The sequence below is a fragment of the Nerophis ophidion genome, linkage group LG01 (assembly GCF_033978795.1).
Source record: "Nerophis ophidion isolate RoL-2023_Sa linkage group LG01, RoL_Noph_v1.0, whole genome shotgun sequence".
Lineage (NCBI taxonomy): Eukaryota > Metazoa > Chordata > Actinopteri > Syngnathiformes > Syngnathidae > Nerophis > Nerophis ophidion.
Window position 1 is genome coordinate 80,855,159 of NC_084611.1, and position 25,450 is coordinate 80,880,608.

At 40.6% G+C, this 25,450-nt stretch overlaps 1 protein-coding gene across 1 annotated transcript in view; it reads left to right on the forward strand.

The window, feature by feature from the left end:
- The window catches only part of mtnr1aa (melatonin receptor 1A a), a 189,762-nt gene extending 166,355 nt beyond the window's left edge, over positions 1-23,407 (forward strand). The window contains exon 2 of the mRNA XM_061912977.1: positions 22,080-23,407. Within this exon, the coding sequence (XP_061768961.1) occupies positions 22,080-22,954 (875 nt within the window). The 3' untranslated portion in view covers positions 22,955-23,407. The remainder of the gene's footprint in view (positions 1-22,079) is intronic.
- Positions 23,408-25,450: the final 2,043 nt, after the last annotated feature.

Genomic DNA, 25,450 nt, shown 5'->3' on the forward strand with positions numbered 1-25,450 from the left:
CAAATGGCTGTGTACAGTCCAGCCCCTCCGGCAAGAATAAATTGTAGCGCCGGAGCCGACGCTTATTTCGATGATCGACTAATCTATTTTTTTGACGAACAAAATAAATATTTAGCTTTCCACATTTTATTTAGAGGGGAACATTATCACAATTTCAAAAGGGTTAAAAACACTAAAAATCAGTTCCCAGTGGCTTGTTTTATTTTTCAAAGTTTTTTTCAAAATTTTACACCTCCCGGAATATCCCGAAAAAGTGCTTCAAAGTGCCTGATTTTCACCATCGCTATATCCACCCGTCCATTTCCCTGTGACGTCATACAGGGCTGCCAATACAAACAACATGGCGGTTACCACAGCAAGATATAGCGACATTAGCTCGGATTCAGACTCCGATTTCAGCGGCTTAAGCGATTCAACAGATTACGCATGTATTGAAACAGATGGTTGGCGTATGGAGGCAGATAGCGAAAACGAAAGTGAAGAAGAAATTGAAGCTATTGAGCGAATAGCTATTGACGCTATTCGGCCATAGCATGGGTGTACCTAATGAAGTGGCTCATAGCATGGCTGCCTTATTAGCATCGCCGGTAAAATGTGCGGACCAAACGATCAGGACTTTCGCATCTTGAGACACTGAAGCAACTTAAATCCGTCGATTGGTAAGTGTTTGTTTCGCATTAAATGTGGGTATCTAGTTTCAAATGTACATACAGCTAGCGTAAATAGCATGTTAGCATCAATTGAAGTAGCATGTTAGCATCGATTAGCTGCCAGTCATGCCGTGACCAAATATGTCTGATTAGCACATAAGTCAACAACATCAACAAAACTCACCTTTGTGATTTAGTTGACTTAATTGTTGCAAATGCATCTGCAGGTTATCCATACATCTCTGTGCCATGTCTGTCTTAGCATCGCCGGCAGACATCCATCCATCCATTTTCTACCGCTTATTCCCTTTTGGGGTCGCGGGGGGCGCTGGCGCCTATCTCAGCTACAATCGGGCGGAAAGCGGGGTACACCCTGGACAAGTCGCCACCTCATCGCAGGGCCAACGGAGATAGACAGACAACATTCACACTCACATTCACACACTAGGGCCAATTTAGTGTTGCCAATCAACCTATCCCCAGGTGCATGTCTTTGGAAGTGGGAGGAAGCCGGAGTACCCGGAGGGAACCCACGCATTCACGGGGAGAACATGCAAACTCCACACAGAAAGATCCCGAGCCTGGATTTGAACCCAGGACTACAGGACCTTCGTATTGTGAGGCAGACGCACTAACCCCTCTGCCACCGTGAAGCCGGCAGACACTCTGGCAAATTCAATGGGGATCTGGCGGCAGATTTCTTGCCAGTGGTGCAACTTGAATCCCTCCCTGTTAGTGTTGTTACACCCTCCGACAACACACCGACGAGGCATGATGTCTCCAAGGTTCCAAAAAATAGTCGAAAAAACGGAAAATAACAGAGCTGAGACCCGGTGTTTGTAATGTGAAAATAAAAATGACGGGTGCGTTACTTCGATGACGTCACGTTCTGACGTCATCGCTAAAAGCCCGATAAACAGAAAGGTGTTTAATTTGCCAAAATTCACCCATTTAGAGTTCGGAAATCGGTTAAAAAAATACATTTTTTCTGCAACATCAAGGTATATATTGACGCTTGCATAGGTTTGGTGATAATGTTCCCCTTTAATGCATTTTTATAAAACACTACTTTTATCCGTTTGATTATCAAATGAGGCTTTTTGTTTACATATTCTACTGTAATTGGTGTTCCGATTTCATTTTGAGATCGATCTGATGCCAGCAAAAAAACAAGTATGAGTTGATATCGGCTCGCCTATAAAATACAAGCAGTCCTGCAGCGTGTTTACTTACCCAATGCCTGTTAACATCTTAAATTGTCAGGCTTGTGACGCATTGTGATGCGGGATTTAGTTCTCCCCAGGGATGCAAAGGACATTCCGGACGAAAACTTAAAGGTAAGACGATTTAATAACTCAGACAGTACAAAACGGGCAGAAATAAACAAAAAAAATGCGTGCCAAACGCATGGGGAGCTAATGCTAACACTTAACACAGATTCAGGAATCAGAAACATGAACGCGATTGTTGCTTACCGCAAAACAATGGCCTCAGGCCGACTGACGGGAGAAGGCAGGCTTAAATAACAAAAGTAATTACAACACAGGTGCGCGTCCGGAAACAAGTGGCAGGTGAAACTAATAAGTAACTATGGTGACAGAACAAACAAGAAAGTGCAACTAGGAACTAAGTGAAACATTAGCTGAACATATTACAAAAAAAAACTCAAAACCTGAACATAATATGATCCGGGCAGCGGATCATAACATAAATATCCTCAAACAAGCACAAAAGGTTGGTCTTTTCTGGTATTGCAGTCGAGTCATTTACAAAATGTAAACATGGTTGGTAGGTAGGTCTTTATTATTATTTGTTTTCAGCACAAACCCGTTCAAGATTAGACAAACAAACAGTGTACAGGGTTACAGAACAGGATCGCTGATGGGTCGCCATAAGGCGAAATAGGTGGGAAAGATGGGAAAAGGGTAGAAGATGAGTACAAAAAATACAATCTAGACTGGGCTCCTAAGGGGGCCCAGTCTGGAGTGGGGAAAAAAACCAACCATAGCGAAGCACATATACATATTTCAACATCTCAAGACTTGCAACAGGGTGAGGGGGACTGGGGGCTACGGTGGCTGGCTGCAGCTCTTCAGGCGCGGTTCATCCATCGATCACCCGTAAGGGATATAGGCTTCTAGGAGCTAGCAGCGACGCAACAGCTGACCGCACAATAGCACAGAAAGTAGACGCATGGAATAACTGTCCTTTAATTGACGCGTAAAACATTTGCCAATATAAACACATTTTAAATAATTATACGTCCTTACTGCTTTACATTCATATTTTGTTATAGTATTATTCAATAAATATATTTATAAAGGATTTTTGGATTGTTGCTATTTTTAGAATAATTTAAAAAAAAATCTCACATACCCCTTGGCATACCTTCAAGTACCCCCAGGGGTACGCGTACCCACATTTGAGAACCACTGCTCTAGTATACTCTGCACTGAAGCTTTGTGCTTTAATTGTTTTTGTAGCTGTTGTTTTGAGGCATGTCTAAAAAAAAAAAAAATAATGTACTTTGTGAAAGTCAAAGTCTAGTACTCCCCATAGTTGTAGTGGGTATCAGGGTTATCTCTGGGAGAGCTTGTTCCAAACTCCAAGCTGCTGTTTTGAGGCAAGTTTAAAAAAAAATGCACATTGTAACTTCAATAATAAATTAAAACTTTTTTTCCATAACTTGAGTTGACTTATTTTGTAAAAACTTGTTACATTGTTTAATGCATCCAGCGGGGCATCACAACAAAATTAGGCATAATAATGTGTTAATTCCACGACTGTATATATTGGTATCGGTTGATATCGGAATCGGTAATTAAGAGTTGGACAATATCAGAATATCGGCAAAAAAACCCATTATAGGACATCTCTAGTAATATATTATTCATTGTGCTTTCAGTAGAAATTATAAAAAGGAATAAGTGAAAATGCCATTCAAAAATTCGGAAAATGGGGTAAAACTATGAGCATTAGAACCGTATTTCCTCGAATTGCCGCCGGGGGGCTAATTAATTTAAAACCTCTTTTCACTCTTGCGCTTACCAAAGGAATGCGGTAAATTTACACCCGCGCTTATAAATTTGAGTGTGATGTAAGAATACCATCATAAAAAGCACATTTAATAAAAAAAAACTTTATTATGGTCTTACTTTTACTTATAAATGAAGTCCATGCGCAGCTCTTTCTGATCAAAAGCATCAATAACTTGTTAATAGAAGTCTACCTTATCTTTCTTCAGTTTTAAAAGTCTCTCTGTCTCGATGGAGATCTTCCTGTATTATCTCCTGCTTCGTTTGAAAGTCCAGTTTAGATTACTGTTTTATTTTAGATATGTAATCCTCCATGTTAAATGTGCAAGCGAGAGGAAAAAATAAACGATCGCTGTTGTCACTTCTTCTGCAGCCGAGTAGTCGGAAGAAGGATCACTAGCGCCCTCTACCACCAGGAGGCGGGAGTCATTGAATGACTCATATTTGACACACGCAGCTACGGTATATTAATAAAACATAGCTGCTTACTGTTCTTTTTAGCATATTCAATAGCTTGGACCTTAAATCCTACTGAATAGCTCTTAATCTTCTTCCCTCGGGACGTGACGAGTTTGACTTGGTGGATATTCTAGGCCAGGGGTGTCAAACTCAAATACAGAGTGGGCCAAGATTTAAAAACTGAACAAAGCCGCGGGCCAAGGTTGAACAAATGAACCTTTTAAAAGGGATCCAAAAAAGTTTTGCATTGAATATTAAACAAGCAAGGCTTATATAACTTTATAGTGACATGCAAAGTCGAGTTTCAAATTATCCATCCAGCCATCCATTTCCTACCGCTTTTCCCTACTGGGGTCGCTGCAGCCTATCTCAGCTGCATTCGGGCGGAAGGCACGGTACACCCTGGTCAAGTCGCCACCTCATCACAGGGCCAACACTAGGGCCAATTTAGAGTTTCCAATCAAGATATCAATAATAATTTAAAAATATCAATGGCATATCAAATACAAATTTAAATAAAAATAGGAGGGGGGTGGCAGGTTTGACGGTAGCGGGGTCGTACATTATAGCATCCCGGAAGAGTTAGTGCTGCAAGGGGTTCTGGGTAGTACGTGTGTTACCGTGCAGACGTGCTCCCGAAATGTGTTTGTCATTGTTTGGTGTGGCTTCACAGTGTGGCGCATATTTGTAACAGTGTTAAAGTCGTTTATACGGCCACCCCCAGTGTGACCTGTACGGCTGTTGACCAAGTACGCCTTGCATTCATTCGTGTGTGTTAAAGCCGCAGATATTACGTGACTGGGCCGGCACGTTGTTGCTATGGCGGAAAAGCGGACGTGACAACAGGTTGTAGAGGACGCTAAAGGCAGTGCCTTCGAGGCACGCCCCCAATATTGTTGTCTGAGTGGAAATCGGGAGAAATTCGGAAGAATTGTTGCCCCGGGAGATTTACGGGAGGGGCAGTGACATTCGGTAGGGTTGGCAAATGCTTCGTTACAGCGGCACCGCCCCTGTGTAATACTGGCGGGCCAGATCTAATCTTAATTTGATATTACCTCAAGGGCCAAATTAAATCACACGGCGGGCCAAATTTGGCCCACGGGCCAGAGTTTGACACCCATGTTGAAGCGAAGTGAAGTGAATTATATTTATATAGCGCTTTTTTTCTAGTGACTCAAAGCGCTTTACATAGTGAAACCCAATATCTAAGTTACATTCAAACCAGTGTGGGTGGCACTGGGAGCAGGTGGGTAAAGTGTCTTGCCCAAGGACACAACGGCAGTGACTAGGATGGCGGAAGCGGGAATCGAACCTGCAACCCTCAAGTTGCTGGCATGGCCACTCTTCCAACCGAGCCAAACCGCCCTAGAAATGTTCTAGGCATTTGCTAATTATTTTGCGAAAGGAGTTTGACTCGGCGGAAATTCTAGACATGCGCTAACAAAAATAATCCATCCATCCATCCATGTACTACCGCTTATTCCGTTTTGGGGTTGCGGGGGGCGCTGGCGCCTATCTCAGCTACAATCGGGCGGAAGGCGGGGTACACCCTGGACAAGTCGCCACCTCATCGCAGGGCCAACACAGATAGACAGACAACATTCACACTCTAGGGCCAATTTTTTTTTTTTTTGTGTTGCCAATCAACCTATCCCCAGGTGCATGTCTTTGGAAGTGGGAGGAAGCCGGAGTACCCGGAGGGAACCCACGCATTCACGGGGAGAACATGCAAACTCCACACAGAAAGATCCCGAGCCTGGATTTGAACCCAGGACTGCAGGACCTTAGTATTGTGAGGCAGACGCACTAACCCCTCTGCCAAAAATAATATTTTGCAAAAAACGAGTTTGACCCGGCAGTAATTCTAGGCAGGCGCATACTATATACCCGGCGGCAATTCAAGGAAATACGGTATATTATTTATTGCGCTTTCAGTAGAAATTATAAAAATGGCATTCAAAAATTCGGAAAATGGGGTAAAAATATGTACAAAAAGACAATTCATTAGGTACACAAACACAGTCTAATGAGATGCAACCCACAATGCTGCCTTTATAGATAAAATGGGTGGTTTTAATAGACACTGTTAGTGTTAATTGAACAATATGTTTATTATGTGGTTGTAGTTTGCATAACCACAACAACAATAATGACCGTTTTTATACCTAAGCTCATTAAATTGTGCCCTGAGCGTACGACTTTACTGTAAAAACAAGTTTTATATTCTTATATATTTTGTTATGCTCTCCGCCGTGTTTGTGGCTTTTAACAGAAACGAGCAGCGGAAAGGTCAAAAGGTTGCCGGCAGAGCGGGAGAGCGGCACCTGCCACCGTCGTGAAAGTCACCGCGGCGTAAAAACAGCAAGACTCTGAGCGCAAAACATCGGCCTAACGATGTTGTGATGCGGCGCAGTCCAGCGGAAAGAGACAGCTCAGCATCGGTCTAACAACATCCCTGCTGAGACGCATGAAGGTGGCCGTCTCATGCCTCTTTTTTTTATTTTTTTTTTTATTTATTTATTTTTTTTAAATGGACGAGAATAACCGCGGCCGAGTCGGGAGTTTGCGTTGTTTACAGACACGGCGGTGGAGCAGGGACCGGCTGTTAACGGAATGAAAGCAGGCCAAGATAAAACTTAGGTCGTGTTTTTGGCTTACACTACCTAGCGTCTAATTATGGTTTTGGCCCACATTTGTCTCCTAGGAGGAGGTCATTAGTAGGTTTGTGGGGGGGGGGGGTATTTCAGGACTGACTAAAGGCCATACTTGCCAACCTTGAGACCTCTGATTTTGGGAGGTGGGGGATGGGTGTTGTTGGAGGCGTGGTTAAGAGGAGAGGAGTATATTTACAGCTATCCATCGATCCATTTCCTACCGCTTATTCCCTTTGGGGTGGCGGGGGGGGCGCCGGTACCTATCTCAGCTGCAATCGGGCGGAAGGCGGTTTAGCTCGGTTGGTAGAGTGGCCGTGCCAGCAACTTGAGGGTTGCAGGTTCGATTCCCGCTTCCGCCATCCTAATCGCTGCCGTTGTGTCCTTGGGCAAGACACTTTACCCACCTGCTCCCAGTGCCACCCACACTGGTTTGAATGTAACTTAGATATTGGGTTTCACTATATAAAGCGCTTTGAGTCACTAGAGAAAAAGCGCTATATAAATATAATTCACTTCACTTCACTTACACCCTGGACAAGTGACCACCTCATCGCAGTATGTGTAGAAATCTTTATTTATAATTGAATCACTTGTTTATTTTTCAACAAGTTTTTAGTTATTTTCATATATATTTTTTCCAAATAGTTCAAGAAAGACCACTACAAATTAGCAATATTTTGCACTGTTATACAATTTAACAAACCAGAAACTGATGACATAGTGCTGTAATTTACTTCTTTATCTTTATTTTTTCTACCAAAAATGTTTTGCTCTGATTAGGGGGTACTTGAATTAAAAAAAAAAAATCACAGGGGGTACATCGCTGACAAAAGGTTGAGAACCACTGCTCTAAAAGCCATAGATGTTGTTGTCACATTATTATACAATATTGTCCTGTTTAAGAGTGTCACAACATTGCTGTTTACGGCAGACAAACTGCTTTACGGTAGACAAAAACGTGACTGCTGTTGTTGTGTGTTGTTGCAGCGCTGTTAATGAGACCGCCTAACAATAAACCCACATAAGAAACCAAAAACTCGCCCTCGATCATTCTACAGTTATAACGTCATTGGGCAGGCACTCTGTTTATATTGTGGGAAAGCGGACGTGAAAACAGGCTGTCGACACGTCACTCGGGTCTGCATGGAGTTGGAGGGGACTGACTAAAGCCCATACTTGCCAACCTTGAGACCTCCGATTTCAGGAGGTGGGGGATGGGGGTTGGGCGGGGGGCGTTGTTGGGGGCGTGGTTAAGAGGGGACGAGTATATTTACAGCTATCCATCCATCCATTTCCTACCGCTTATTCCCTTTGGGGTTCGCCGGGGGGCGCCGGTACCTATCTTAGCTACAATCGAGCAAAAAGGGTCGTACACTCTGGACAAGTTGCCACCTCATCGCAGTATGTGTAGAAATCTTTATTTATAATTGAATCACTTGTTTATTTTTCAACAAGTTTTTAGTTATTTTTATATATATTTTTTCCAAATTGTTCAAGAAAGACCACTACAAATGAGCAATATTTTGCACTGTTATACAATTTAATAAACCAGAAACTGATGACATAGTGCTGTAATTTACTTCTTTATCTTTATTTTTTCTACCAAAAATGTTTTGCTCTGATTAGGGGGTACTTGAATTAAAAAAAATGTTCACAGGGGGTACATCGCTGAAAAAAGGTTGAGAACCACTGCTCTAAAAGCCATAGATGTTGTTGTCACATTATTATACAATATTGTCCTGTTAAAGAGTGTCACAATATTGCTGTTTACGGCAGACAAACTGCTTTACGGTAGACGAAAACGTGACTGCTGTTGTTGTGTGTTGATACCGCGCTGGGAGGACAGTAATGAGTCTGCCTAACTATAAACTCACATAAGAAACCAAGAACTCGCCCTCGATCATTCTACATTTATAACGTCATTGGGCAGGCACTCTGTTTATATTGTGGGAAAGCGGACGTGAAAACAGGCTGTCGACACGTCACTTGGGTCTGCATGGAGCTGAAGGGGACGTGGCCTCCAGTTCCGCCTGGTCCCTGGTTCAATCCCCACCTAGTACCAACTTCGTCAAGTCCGTTGTGTCCTGAGCAAGACACTTCACCCTTGCTCCTGATGGGTGTTGGTTAGCGCCTTGCATGGCAGCTCCCTCCATCAGTGTGTGAATGTGTGTGTGAATGGGTAAATGTGGAAGTAGTGTCAAAGCGCTTTGAGTACCTTGAAAATAGAAAAGCGCTCTACAAGTACAACCCATTTATTTATTTACTACTACTACTTACTACAAACCCTGTTTCCATATGAGTTGGGAAATTGTGTTAGATGTATAGAATATTTCCAAAAACTATTTGAAATGTGGACTCGTCAGACCACAGAACACTTTTCCACTTTGCATCAGTCCATCTTAGATGATCTCGGGCCTAGAGAAGCCGGCGGCCTTTCTGGATGTTGTTGATAAATGGCTTTTGCTTTGCATAGTAGCGCTTTAACTTGTACTTGTAGATGTAGCGACAAAATGGATTTAGTGACAGTGGTTTTCTGAAGTGTTCCTGAGCCCATGTGGTGATATCCTTTAGAGATTGATGTCGGTTTTTGATACAGTGCCATCTGAGGGTTTGAAGGTCACGGTCATTCAATGTTGTTTTCCGGCCATGCTGCTTACGTGAAATGATTTCTCCAGATTCTCTGAACCTTTTGATGATATTATGGACTGTAGATGTTGAAATCCCAAAATTTCTTGCAATTGCACTTTGAGAAACATTGTTCTTAAACTATTTGACTATTTCCTATCGTAGTTGTGGACAAAGGGGTGTACCTCGCCCCATCCTTTCTTGTGAAAGACTGAGCATTTTTTGGGAACTTGTTTTTATACCCAATCATGGCACCCACCTGTTCCCAAAAAGCCTGCACACCTGTGAGATGTTCCAAATAAGTGTTTGATGAGCATACCTCAACTTTATCAGTGTTTATTGCCACCTTTCCCAACTTCTTTGTCAAGTGTTGCTGGCATCAAATTCTAAATGTAATGTTTACTTGCAAAAAAAATTAAAATGTGTATCAGTTTGAACATCAAATATGTTGTCTTTGTAACATATTCAACTGAATATGGGTTGAAAATGATTAGCAAATCATTGTATTCCGTTTATATTTACATCCAACACAATTTCCCAACTCATATGGAAACGGGGTTTGTAGTATGTTCACTATTTTATTTAAGGACTTAACTGCAATAAGAAACATATGTTGTTGTTTAAAATCAAGCCATTAATGCAATTTTATTGTGGTCCCCTTTATTTAGAAAAGTACCAAAGTACTTTTCGTACCGGTACCAAAATATTGGTATCGTTACAACACTATTCTGGACGTAATTAAGACATTAAGTCAGTCTGCTAGTCTTGGATTCTAGCAGCCCTAAAGTTTTCAGCAGGTCCCAGTGAACAGTGGAGTGGCCTTTTTAGTACCTCCAAATTCTGGACCATCATCAAAACCTTTGCTGTCAGTTGCTAGAACCCTCGCTGGGAAAGCGGTGCAGCTTATCTTGGGATTTGACTACAGTTGTCTCTAACTACACGATGACAAGCCGAGAGTTGAGTTGCCAGGGAAGTGTAGTTGAAGGTTGACTCTGTTCATCCATGCGACGGTCTTCTTCAAGACTGGCCGAGATCTGTGCCGGGACCACAAGGGTCATCTTGCGGGAACGCCTCTCATCAGGACCAGGAGCAGACGGCAGCCTTTGTACGACTCAGTAAATCCCCTTTTGGGAAAAACCTGGTTTTGAAAGGCCACTACATAGCTGCCCACAGATGTTTCACGTTCTGCTCCACTGAGCTTGTGACAAAAACACCCACGCTCTGCCTGTGCATTATTAGCCTCGTGCCTGTACGCGAACGGACAGACGTATGTGTGCGCGGTGAGTGTGTGAGGAGACAGGCAGATGTTTGCAAGATGTGTAAACACGAATGGACAGACCCATGCGTGTGTGGGAATGAACACCCAGATCATACCTGGCATCCCTTGCATTTCACAAAAAGGGACATTTCCTGGGAAAATATATAAAAATAAGGGACTTTCATTTCCTACTGAAATGAGATTTTCTTATTTAAACGGGGATAGCAGGTCCGTTCTATGTGTCATACTTGATCATTTCGCGATATTGCCATACTTTTGCTGAAATGATTTAGTAGTGAACATCGATGATAAAGTTTGCAACTTTTGGTGGCTAATAAAAAAGCTTTGCCTGTACCGGAAGTAGCAGACGATGTGCGCGTGACGTCACGGATTGTGGAGCTCCTCACATCTGAACATTGTTTATAATCATGGACAGCAGCAGCGAGAGCGATTCGGACCGAGAAAGCGACGATTTCCCCATTAATTTGAGCGAGGATGGAAGATTCGTGGATGAGGAAAGTTAGAGTGAAGAAAAAAGAAAAAAAATGGCAGTGGGAGCGATTCGGATGTTATTAGACACATTTACTAGGATAATTCTGGAAAATACCTTATCTGCTTATTGTGTTAATAGTGTTTTAGTGAGGTTATAAAGTCATACCTGAAAGTCGGAGGGCTGCGGTGACCGCCAGTGTCTCTGATATAAGCCAATGGAGGAGCCAAGATCACTGCTGCCTTTTTGACAGCTGCTGCAAGAGGACGCTAAGTCCGCTCAAGTCTCCGGTAAGAGCCGACTTAATATCACAATTTTCTCTTCCAAAAACTTGCTGGTTGACATGTGGTAGAGAAACATGTTCGCTAAAGCTTCACAACAAGCAAAGAAACACCGGCTGTGTTTCGGTTGCTAAAGGCAGCTGCAATCCACCGCTTTCCATCAACAGCATTCTTCTTTATAGTCTCCATTATTAATTGTACAAATTGCAAAAGATTCAGCAACACAGATGTCTAAAATACTGTGTAATTATGCGATAAAAACAGACTACTTTTAGCTGTGAGTGGTGCCGGGAGAACACGTCATCATTCCGCGAGGTTTTCAACCTCGCGGGTAATTAAAAATGTCAATTTAGTAAACTAAAAAGGCCGTATTGGCATGTGTTGCAATGTTAATATTTCATCATTGATATATAAACTATCAGACTGCGTGGTCGGTAGTAGTGGGTTTCAGTAGGCCTTTAAGTCCATGTAATTATGGGCTATTGTCTGCAGAATTCTAAGGAAATGAATATATTCCATTCCAGCGCTGTGAATACTTTCCGGATACACCGTATAGCGCTTCACAGAGAAGTGAGAAGCCATCCTTCACTTTCACACACGGATGGTGGTTGTAGCCACAGCTGCCCCGGGCTGGACTGACGGACGTGTGGCTGCCAGTTTGAGCCAAAAGCCCCTCTGATCAGCTCCCAACATTCCTTCACGTTCATGCACCAGTGTGAGCGGCATTGGCTGCAAGGTGGCTGAAGTGTCTTGCCCAAGGACACAATGGCAGTGACATTGCCGTCCCACCTTACCACCGTGTGAATAGACAGGCATGTTTGCATAGTTGTGTTTCTGTGAATGGACGGACATGTTAGCATAATGTGTATCCGCGGATGGACGGACATGTTTGCATCATTTGTTTCTGTGAATGGACATACCTGTTTGCATTATTTGTTTCTGTGAATAGACAGACATGTTTACAGTATTTGTTTCTGTGAATGGACAGACATCTTAGCATCATTTGTTTCTGTGAATGGACAGACATGTTTGCATCATTTGTTTCTGTGAATGGACAGACCTATTTGCATTATTTGTTTCTGTGAATAGACTGACATGTTTACATGATTTGTTTCTGTGAATGGACAGACATGTTAGCATCATCTGTTTCTGTGAATGGACAGACTTATTTGCATTATTTGTTTCTGTGAATAGACAGACATTTTTGCATTATGTGTTTCTGTGAGTGGACAGACATGTTTGCATCATATGTTTCTGTGCATGGACAGAAATGTTTGCATCATATGTTTCTGTGAATGGACAGACCTATTTGCATTATGTGTTTTTGTAAATAGACAGACATGTTTGCTTTGCGTTTCTGTGAGTGGACAGACATGTTTGCATCATATGTTTCCGTGCATGGACAGAAATGTTTGCATCATATGTTTCTGTGAATGGACAGACCTATTTGCATTATGTGTTTCTGTAAATAGACAGACATGTTTGCTTTGTGTTTCTGTGAGTGGACAGACATGTTTGCATTATTTGTTTCTGTGAATAGACAGACATGTTTGCATCATTTGTTTCTGTGAATGGACAGACTTATGTGCATTATTTTTTTCTGTGAATAGACAGACATTTTTGCATAATGTGTTTCTGTGAGTGGACAGACATGTTTGCATTATTTGTTTCTGTGCATGGACAGAAATGTTTGCGTCATATGTTTCTGTGAATGGACATACCTGTTTGCATTAAGTGTTTCTGTGAACTGACAGACATGTTTACTTTATGTGTTTCTGTGAGTGGACAGATATGTTTGCATCATATGTTTCTGTGAATGGACAGACATATTTGCATCATATGTTTCTGTGAATGGACAGACATGTTTGCATCATATGTTTCTGTGAATGTACAGACCTGTTTGCATTATGTGTTTCTGTGAGTGGACATATATGTTTGCATTATGTGTATCTGTGAGTGGACAGACATGTTTGCTTTATGTGTTTCTGTGAATGGACATATATGTTTGCATTATGTGTTTCTGTGAGTGGACAGACATGTTTGCCTTATGTGGTTTTGTGAGTGGACAGATATGTTTGCATTATGTCTTTCTGTGAGTGGACAGAAATGTTTGCATCATATGTTTCTATGAATGGACAGACCTGTTTGCATTATTTGTTTCTGTGAATAGACAGACATGTTTGCATTATGTGTTTCTGTTTGTGGACAAACATGTTTTCATCAAATGTTTCTGTGCATGGACAGAAATGTTTGCATTATATGTTTCTGTGAGTGGACAGACAAATTTGCAGCATATGTTTCTGTGAAAGGACATACATGTTTGCATCATGTTTCTGTGAATGGATAAACATGTTTGCATCATATGTTTCTGTGAAGGGACAGACATGTTTGCAGCATATGCTTCTGTGAATGGACAGACCTGTTTGCATTATGTGTTTTTGTGAGTGTACAGACATGTTTGCATCATGTTTCTGTGAATGGACAGACATGTTTGTATCATATGTTTCTGTGAATGGACAGATGTGTTTGCGGCATATTTTTCTGTGAATGGACATACCTTTTTGCATTATGTGTTTCTGTGAATGGACAGACATGTTTGCATTATGTGTTTTTGTGAGTGGACCGATATGCATGCATTATGTGTTCCTGTGAGTGGACAGACATGTTTGCATTATGTGTTTCTGTGAATGGACAGACATGTTTGCATTATGTGTTTTTGTGAGTGGACAGATTTGTGTGCATTATGTGGTTTTTCGTGAATGGACAAATGTATTTGCATTATGTGTTTATGTGAGTGGACAGACATGTTTGCATCATATGTTTATGTGAATAAAAAGACATGTTTGGATTGTGTTTTTCTGTAAATGGAAAGGCATGTTTGCATAATGTGTTTCTGTGAATAGACCGACAAGTTTGCGTTATGTGGTCCTGTGAGTGGACATACAGTATATGTTTGCATTATGCGTTTCTGTGAGTAGACAGATATGTTTGCATCATGTGTGTATTGTTTCTGTGAGTGGGCAGACATGTTTCCATTATATGTTTTTGTGAATGGACAGACATGTTTGCATTAAATGTTTTTGTGAATGGACAGACATGTTTGCATCATGTGTTTATTGTTTCTGTGAGTTGGCAGACATGTTTCCATAATATGTTTTTGTGAATGGACAGACGTGTTTGCATTATGTGTTTCTGTGAGTGGACAGACATGTTTCCATTAAATGTTTTTGTGAATGGACAGACATGTTTGCATTATGTGATTCTGTGAATGGACAGACATGTTTGCATGATGTGTTTCTGTGAATGGACAAGCATGTTTGCTTTTCTTTGCGTGGACAGATATGTTTACATTATGTGTTTCTGTGAGTGGACAGACATGTTTGCGTAATGTGTATCTGTGAATGAACAGATATGGGTGCATCATATATTTCTGTGAATGAACAGACATGTTTGCATAATATGTTTCTCTGAATGGACAGGCAGTTGTGTGTATACTGAGTTTCTGTGAGTGGAAAGACTCGGTCGCATAATTTGTTTTTGTGAATGGACAGTTATGTTTGCAACATATGCTTCTCTGAATGGACCGACAGTTGTCTGCATAAGTGTGTTTCTGTATGGACAGACATGTTTGCACAATATGTTTCAAATAATAGACAGACATGTTTGCATCAGATGTTTCTGTGATCGGACAAACAGTTGTGTGCAAAATGTGTTTGTGTAAATGGACAGACATACTTGCAAAATAGGTTTCAAGTAATTGAACAGACATGGTCATATAATGTGTTTCACTGAATGAACAGATATGTGTGCATCATATGTTTCCGCGAGTGGACTGACAGTTGTGTGCATATTGTGTTTCTGTGAATAGACAGACATGCGTGCGTGCGGATAGACGTGCTCCTTGCAAAAAAATGAATGAATGCTTGGTTGCTTGACAGTAGCCCAGTAGAGTGATGCCAGCCTCTCTCTAGCAGCCAGGTAAGATTGACAAGTATGCCTGCAGCTTGCTGGGTCTCAAACCCACTGAAGTCTCTGCACAAAAATGAAATTGCCTTCTTGCACCGAAAGCAATTGGCCCACAATTTAAGGTGTGTGTGTGTGTGTGTGTGTGTGTGTGTGTGTGTGTGTGTGTGTGTGTGTGTGTGTGTGTGTGTGTGTGTGTGTGTGTGTGTGTGTGTGTGTGTGTGTGTGTGTGTACACATACACCATATACATATACACACACCATATGTGTGTGTATATGTATATACACACACCATATGTGTGTATATGTAAAAAAAAAAAAAATTATATATATATGTGTGTGTGTGTGTGTGTATGTATATATATATGGGTATGTTTTTTTATATATATATAGACATATATATATATGTGTATATATATATGTATATATATATATATATATATGTATATAAATGTATGTATATATGTTTAAAAATATGTATATACATTTGTGTGTATATACGTGTATATATAAGTGTGTGTATATAAGTGTATATATATTTGTGTGTATGTATGTATGTATATATATATGGATGCATATATATATGTATGTATATAAATGTATGTATATATGTTTAAAAATGTGTATATATAGGTGTATATGTGTGTATATATGTGTATATATGTATGCGTATTTAAGTGTATATATATGTGTATATATGTATGTATATACATGGATGTATATACAGTATGTACATATGTATATATATACATACACGAATGTTTGTATGTATGTATATATGTACATATTTATATATATATAAATGTGTATATGTGTGTATATAAATATGTATATGTGTGTATAGATATGTATATGTGTGTGTATATACATATGTATTGTATACATAAATATATGTACAGCATATGCATATATGTGTGTGTATATATGTATATATATATATATTTATTTATATGTATATATATGTATATATATATATATATATATATATATATATATATTTATATGTGTTTTTTATATATATATGTGTATATGTATATACATATATATGTATATATATCTGTGTTGGCCCTGTGATAAGGTGGCGACTTGTCGAAGGTGTACCCCGCCTCCCGCCTTAATGCAGTTGAGATAGGCTCCAGCATCCTCCGTGACCCCAAAAAGGGACAAGCAGTTGAAAATGTGTGTATATGTATATATATATATATATATATATATATATTAGGGCTGGGCAACGATTAAAAATGTTAATCGAAGTTAATCGCACTATTTCTCTGATTAATCGCGATTAACTGCATTGTATACGCAAAGCCCAATAATGAATTCAAAAGTAGTGTGTAGTGCACCTTTATTGGAATATTCTCCCACATGAACAAAAGCGCCAAAACATTTGTTGTGCAAACACAATTTAAATCTGTCCTTGTTAAACAGTAGCAGTTAAATAGCATATTTTATGAAAATCAACTCAAAAAATGTAAATACAAACATTTAAGCTTATTGCCACTGCCAGGGTATTTAAGTTATCCTGTTTGTTATGGAAAATAAATATAATCTACATACAAATCTCTGAGCCACAATCATAACATCTGAATAGGCAATTTCTGAGATAACAGCAGAAACATTTTTTTTTATCAGGGATCTTATGTTTAAAAAACCTATATTATAGGTAGTGGGCTGTTTTAGGGAATTTTTGATCAAATTATCCGTAGTAGCAATATTAATAATGTTGTGTTTATTCTGCGTAGTGCACTTAAAATAATTATGACCATATCTAGGAATTGATATGATGGGAATTTTCCGATTGTTTGCTTGGTGCTTTGATAAACTGAACGCATATACATGGTACTATATTGTGATGTTATGAGAACTACCCTACCCAGCATGCAACAGGAATGACGCGCATGCGCGGTAGCCCGGTATAGGTTGTGTCGCCATGACGGCATCTTGTATGTTGTGATATGCACACTTTGAAAGTAAAAGTTAAGAACTCAGCCAACACTCCTCGTCTGCATTATTGATAAATAGACAGACAACACATATACTCCACTGCTTCACAGGCCGCTGGATGTAGCCAACAAAGTATTCCCATGCAAGCTAGCCGGTCTAGCAAGCACGCGTCATTCAGTCCAAAACGGCCCGATCTATCCACATCCAGAATTGTCTGGCGGTCGTAAGTGATCCCAGAGTGACCAGGCTGTAAGCCAGCCATGAAATTTGCAGAATTGTCCGGTATTTTTGCCAAATGTTCCATCTTTACCAAGAGCCCCTCGACAACGAAGCCCATCCGGGCGACGCCATCTTTTCACGAAAAGGCGTTAACAAAATAAAAGCATGTAAACTGCATACGCAAATGTGCGATAAAATAATTGTCGGCGTTAATAGATTGATGTGTTAACGCGTAATTAAAGCATTTGCCCACCCTTAATATATATATATATATATATATATATATATATATATATATATATATATATATATATATATATATATATATGTATATGTGTATACATATATGTATATATGTATGACAAGAGCTTTGTCAAAGAGGCAAAACTGGATGCCGCCTTCTTCGTGAGGGCCTTTTCAGCGGCTGGCTCTGTAGACACAACGCCGCGCATTCACGCTAATATGAGTGACAGCGGCGACAAAGGCTCTCCCGGCAGCCTCGTGACATGCAACAAATGACGCCTACGCCAGGAGATAATCACACGTTTTGGAGGCGCATGGTGGGCTCAGTCTGCTGACATTGCAAGTGATGCGGTTAAACAATCTTTTTTTTTTTTACATTTACATTGTTACAGTACATCACAGTTGTGCTATTAGATCGATTTCAACGTCTACCGTACATGTCAGAATAGTGGGGCAGTTAGATTTCTATGTTAAGTCCCTTTTTTACTGACATAGACAAGGAAAAAACCCAGTATGCAGAAATGAACTATTTAAATAATAAATGATACAATGCTTAATTACAAAAATGCAGGTCTGTGCAAAAACACACTGCAAATTGTAAAATCTAAGCAAGATTTCGTCTAAACGGACAAGATATAAAATTTTCTCACCATGCACTTTTATTTTATGCACATTTAAGGGACTGGTAAAAAAAAAAAGAAAAGAAAAAACGCTTCAATTGAGCCGAATATAATTACCTTTACTAACCTGAAGGTGGGTTAGGGTGAGCAAATCAAGCGCTCCTTTTCTCCTCTGTGGCGCAAATCGTGTGGGACGTCTTTACTGTTTCAGACGAAGGCATTGTGTGTGTTGTTTGCACCGCGAGGAGGGGGGGAACAATGCGCTTCAACACATCAAACCTTATCAGGCACCTGAAATTTATTGTGGGTGTTTTGTTGATGAAAAAAAAAAATGTTAATAATAATGGTGTATTTACCCGAATGTAAGACGCATACAAGTTTGAAAAGGTCTGGTCAAATCATACAGTTTACTTGATCTTATCGTTCAAAATTCATTGACTATAATATATTGTGGGTGTTTTATTGATAGAAAAAATATATATTAATATTGGTGAAAGGCTGATAAAAAAAATATATATGTTAATAATATTAGCATTAGGCCCATATATTGTATTTCCCCGAATGTAAGACACATAAAAGTTTGAAAAGGACTGGTCGCGTCATACAGTACACTTGATTTTTCTGTTCACATCGTATTAACTTTAATTAATTACGGGTGTTTTGTTGATAGAAAAAATATATATGTTAGTATTATTGGCGTCAGTCTCGCATCTTGTATTTACCCGAATGTAAGACGCATAAAAGTTTGAAAAGGACTGGTTGCGTCATACAACATACTTGATCTGTCCGTTCAAATTGTATTGACTTTAATTCATCGTGGGTGTTTTGTTGATAAAAAAATATATATGTTAATAATATTGGCGTCAGTTTCACACATTGTATTTACCCGAATGTAAGACGCATAAATGTTTGAAAATGTCTGGTTCTGTAAGACAGAACCAGACATTGTCTGTTTAGAATGCATTGAATTTGATTTATTGTGAGTGTTTTATTGATAGAAAAAAATCCATATTAATATTGGTGTCAGGCTCGCATATTCTATTTACCCAAATGTAAGACGCATAAAAGTCTGAAAAGGACTGGTCGCATCATGCAGTTTACTTGATCTGTCCGTTCAAAATGCATTGACTTTGATTTATTGTGGGTATTTTGTTGATAGAGAAAATATATATTAATATTGGTGTCAGGCTCGCATATTGTATTTACTCGAATATAAGACACATTAAAGTTTGAAAAGGACTGGTTGCGTCATACAATATACTTGATATGTCCGTTCAAAATGCATTGACTTTAATTTATTGTGTGTGTTTTGCTAAAAAATATATACATTATTAATATTGGCGTCATTATCGCATATTGTCTTTACCCGAATGTAAGACGCATAAAAGTTTTGAAAAGGACTGGTTGTGTCATACAGTATACTTGATCCGTCTCTTTAGAATGCATTGACTTTGATTTATTGTGGGTGTTTTGTTGGTATAAAAAAAAATATATTTATATATGCGTCAGGCTTGCATATTGTATTTACCCGAATATGAGACACATAAAAGTTTGAAAAGGACCGGTCGCATCATACAATATACTTGATCGGTCCATTCTCAATGTATTGACTTAAATTTATTGTGGGTGTTTTATTGATATTAAAAAATATATATTAATATTGGTATCAGGCTTGCATATTGTTTTTACTCGAATGTAAGACGCATAAAAGTTTGAAAAGGACTGATAGCGTCATACAGTATACTTGATCTGTCCGTTCACAATGTATTGACTTTAATGTGTTGTGGGTGTTTTGTTGATAAAAAATACATATATTAATAATATTGGCGTCAGTCTTGCATATTGTATTTACCCGAATATAAGACACATAAAGTTTGAAAAAGACTGGTCGCGTCATACAATATACTTGATCTGTCCGTTCTAAATGCATTGACTTTGATTTATTGTGGTTGTTTTATTGATAGAAAAAATATATATTAATATGGGTGTCAGGCTCGCATATTGTATTTCTCCAAATGTAAGACGCATAAAAGTCTGAAAAGGACTGGTCGCATCATACAGTATACTTGATTGGTCCGTTCAAAATGCATTGACTTGAATTTATTGTGGGTGTTTTGTTGATATAAAAAAATATATATCAATATTGGTATCGGGCTTGCATATTGTTTTTACTCGAATGTAAGACGCATAAAAATCTGAAAAGGACTGATTGCGTCATACAGTATACTTGATCTGTCCGCTCACAATGTATTGACTTTCATGTATTGTGGGTGTTTTGTTGATAAAAAGACATATATTAATAATATTGGCGTCAGTCTTGCATATTGTATTTACCCAAATGGAAGACGCATAAAAGTTTGAAAAGGACTAATTGCGTCATAAAATATACTTGATCCGTCCGTTCAAAATGCATTGACCTTAATTTATTGTGGGTGTGTTGTTGATAGGAAAAATATATATAAATATTGGTGTCAGGCTCGCATATCGTATTTCTCCAAATGTAAGACGCATAAAAGTTTGAAAAGGACTGGTCGCGTCATACAGTATACTTGATCTGTCCGTTCAAAATGCATTGACTTTTATTTATTGTGGGTGTTTTGTTGATAGAAAAAATATATACTAATATTGGTGTCAGGCTCGCATATTGTATTTACCCGAATATAAGACGCATAAAAGTTTGAAAAGGACTCGTCGCGTCATACAATATACTTTCATCTGTCCGTTAAAAATGCATTGACCTTAAATTATTGTGTGTGTTTTGCTAAAAAATATATAAATTTTTAATATTGGTGTCATTCTCACATATTGTGTTTATCCGAATGTAAGACGCATAAAAGTTTGAAAAGGACTGATTGCGTCATACAATATACTTCATCCGTCCGTTCACATTGTATTGGGTGTTTTGTTGATGAAACATATAAATGTTAATAATATTGGTGTCAGTCTCGCATATTGTATTTACCCGAATGTAAGACGCATAAAAGTTTGAAAAGGACTGGTCGCGTCTTATAGTATACTTGATCTGTCCGTTCAAAATGCGTCGACTTTGATTTATTTTGGGAGTTTTATTGATGGAAAAAATACATATTAATATTGGTGTCAGGCTCGAATATAGTATCTACCCGAATGTAAGACGCATAAACATTTGAAAAGGACTGGTCGCTTCATACAATAAACTTCATCTGTCCGTTCACAATGTATTGACTTTAATTTATTGTGGGTGTTTTGTTGATAAATATATATATATATATATATATATATATATATATATATACATTAATAATATTGGCGTCAGTCTCGCATATTGTATTTACCCGAATATAAGACACATAAAGTTTGAAAAAGACTGGTCGCGTCATACAATATACTTGATCTGTCCGTTCAAAATGCATTGACTTTGATTCATTGTGGGTGTTTTATTGATAGAAAAAATATATTTTAATATGGGTGTCAGGCTCGCATATTGTATTTACCCGAATGTAAGACGCATAAAAGTTTGAAAAGGACTGATTGCATCATACAATATACTTGATCTGTCCGCTCAGACCTGATTGCAAGATGTTAGTCTCGAAGTGTGAGAAAGACGCGTTGTCTTGTATTCTGTTTGTCTTATATCCGTTTTGTGTTCCTCCCCCAGGCAACATCTTCGTGGTGAGCCTGGCGGTGGCCGACCTGGTGGTGGCCATCTACCCCTACCCTCTGGTCCTGGCCTCCATCTTCCAGAATGGCTGGAACCTGGGCTACGTCCACTGCCAGATCAGCGGCTTCCTCATGGGCGTCAGCGTCATCGGCTCCATCTTCAACATCACCGGCATCGCCATCAACCGCTACTGCTACATCTGCCACAGCCTCAAGTACGACCGGCTGTACAGCGACAAGAACTCGGTGTGCTACGTGCTGCTCATCTGGGCTCTGACGGTGGTGGCCATCGTGCCCAACCTGTTCGTGGGCTCGCTGCAGTACGACTCCCGCGTCTACTCCTGCACCTTCGAGCAGTCGGCCAGCTCGGCGTACACCATCGCCGTGGTCTTCTTCCACTTCATCCTGCCCATCATGATTGTCACCTACTGCTACCTGCGCATCTGGATCCTGGTCATCCAGGTGAGGCGGCGCGTCAAGCCCGACAACCGGCCCAAGCTGACGCCGCACGACGTCCGCAACTTCGTCACCATGTTCGTGGTCTTCGTGCTCTTCGCCGTGTGCTGGGCGCCGCTTAACCTCATCGGGCTGGCGGTGGCCATCCGGCCCGAGGTGGTGGTGCCGCTCATCCCCGAGTGGTTGTTCGTGGCCAGCTACTTCATGGCCTACTTCAACAGCTGCCTTAACGCCATCGTGTACGGCGTGCTCAACCAGAACTTCCGGCGCGAGTACAAGCGCATCGTCGTGTCCGTGTGCACGGCCCGCATCTTCTTCCAGGACAGCTCCAACGACGCCGGCGAGAGGCTGAAGAGCAAGCCCTCGCCGTCGCCGCTCATGACGAACAATAACCGGGTCAAGGTGGACTCGGTCTAAAACGACGAGGGGAAAAAAACAAACCAAATAAGAAGGAAAAGCCTCAAACTGTGACACGGTGCTAACAGGGGTGTGGTTTCTCTTTGCTTTGTAGCTGTAGTACAGTGACGATATGACGTTTACAGTGGTGATATCAATGTATCATTAGTATTATATCCACTATTGATTTTCTATCAAACAATGTAGACATATTAGTAAATGATAATATATCAGGTTCCAGCTACGCCGAGGCAGACGAGACTTTTTTGCTCTCATTGGTGACGCGCCAGGTGAGGCTTGTTGACCTTAACAGGCCCCCCTCCCTCCCCCCCGCAATATTATCCCCTTCATTCAGCGGAATATATATTTTAGTAACCAGGGTCTCTCTGCCATCCTGTGATCTCATTCTATACTGTTTGCATGGATATCAGGAATTGTTCATAATATGCAAAATAAAAAAAAATTGGGATGTTTGATGGGAGCATTTGGTCACTTGGTTTGATTTGTACCGCGAAAAAGTATGGGAACTGCACCATTTTTATTTATTTTTTAACAGTACCGTTGTCGTGGAAATTTCTTAAAGACGATCCATCCATCCATCCATCCATCTTCTTCCGCTTATCCGAGGTCGGGTCGCGGGGGCAACAGCCTAAGCAGGGAAACCCAGACTTCCCTCTCCCCAGCCACTTCGTCTAGCTCTTCCCGGGGGATCCCGAGGCGTTCCCAGGCCAGCCGAGAGACATAGTCTTCCCAACGTGTCCTGGGTCTTCCCCGTGGCCTCCTACCGGTTGGACGTGCCCTAAACACCTCCCTAGGGAGGCGTTCGGGTGGCATCCTGACCAGATGCCCGAACCACCTCATCTGGCTCCTCTCGATGTGGAGGAGCAGCGGCTTTACTTTGAGTTCCTCTCGGATGGCAGAGCTTCTCACCCTATCTCTAAGGGAGAGCCCCGCCACACGGCGGAGGAAACTCATTTCAGCCGCTTGTACCCGTGATCTTATCCTTTCGGTCATGACCCAAAGCTCATGACCATAGGTGAGGATGGGAACGTAGATCGACCGGTAAATTGAGAGCTTTGCCTTCCGGCGCAGCTCCTTCTTCACCACAACGGATCGGTACAACGTCCGCATTACTAAAGACGCCGCACCGATCCGCCTGTCGATCTCACGATCCACTCTTCCCCCACTCGTGAACAAGACTCCTAGGTACTTGAACTCCTCCACTTGGGGCAGGGTCTCCTCCCCAACCCGGAGATGGCATTCCACCCTTTTCCGGGCGAGAACCATGGACTCAGACTTGGAGGTGCTGATTCTCATTCCGGTCGCTTCACACTCGGCTGCGAACCGATCCAGTGAGAGCTGAAGATCCCGGTCAGATGAAGCCATCAGGACCACATCATCTGCAAAAAGCAGAGACCTAATCCTGCGGTCACCAAACCGGAACCCCTCAACGCCTTGACTGCGCCTAGAAATTCTGTCCATTAAAGACGATCCTTTAGTGACAAATAGCTTTAAAATTATTTATTAAAGTAACAAACAAATAATAACAAGCTTTGCAAAGCGAGACCAAACCAGAACGACACATCCGTTCGTTCCAGCTTGTTCTAACTCCTTTAGAATTTGACATGACAATTATACATTCTCAGAAGTCCCACCCTCCATACTCATTTACATACAGTACACCAGTGCAATGAATACCCAAAGTCCTGTGAAGGGGAGAGGGTGTCGTTTGCCCAGAGGAGGGGGGTCACTCAGGAAAAGGGGAACAATTTAGCTCTGTTGGGGGTCAAGAATAAATGACACATATGCCCAGGTCAACTAAAGTCCACATGTTACATCAAAGACACAGGAGACGGAGCTTGATCAGATAATAGATCTCTTGCTAAGTGTCACATTCCTGAGCCCAATAAACAACTTTTGGTACCCAGTTCAAAGAACATCATCTATTAAAAGGAGTGCAAGTCATTTTGCTATCACACCGTCCAGTTATATTTTGTTTTCTTACACTTCTGAGTCTCATTTGCAAGTATTACACCTATTGTGAGGCTTGCGTCGAGCAAAAACACAGCTTGAGGTAAGAAATAAAGATTTAATAACTCAAAACAGGCTAAAACAAAAACACTGGTGTTAAACAGCAAAGGCAAACAAATGGCGCTAGCATGGAAGCTAGGGATATGAACAGATAAACTAAACTTGGCACAAGGGCACAAAAAAAGGAAAACAAACCAATAGCATGAGAGCTAGAATAAACAAACCGCTGCGAGTATGGAAAGCAAGTCTTCGTCCGTTGCATGAAAGCAAACTAGGATCCCAGGCAGAACAAGGAAAAGGGGCGAGCTTAAATAAGGTAGCAATCAATAGTAACAGGTGTGCGGGAACCGAGAGTAGCAAGTGGAAATAATATGTAACCATGGAAACACACTAAAACAGGAACTAAGGAGTCAAACGATGGAGAGTGATACAAAAATGGAACAAAGCACCAATATGGTGATGATCCCACCATCGGAACACAACACC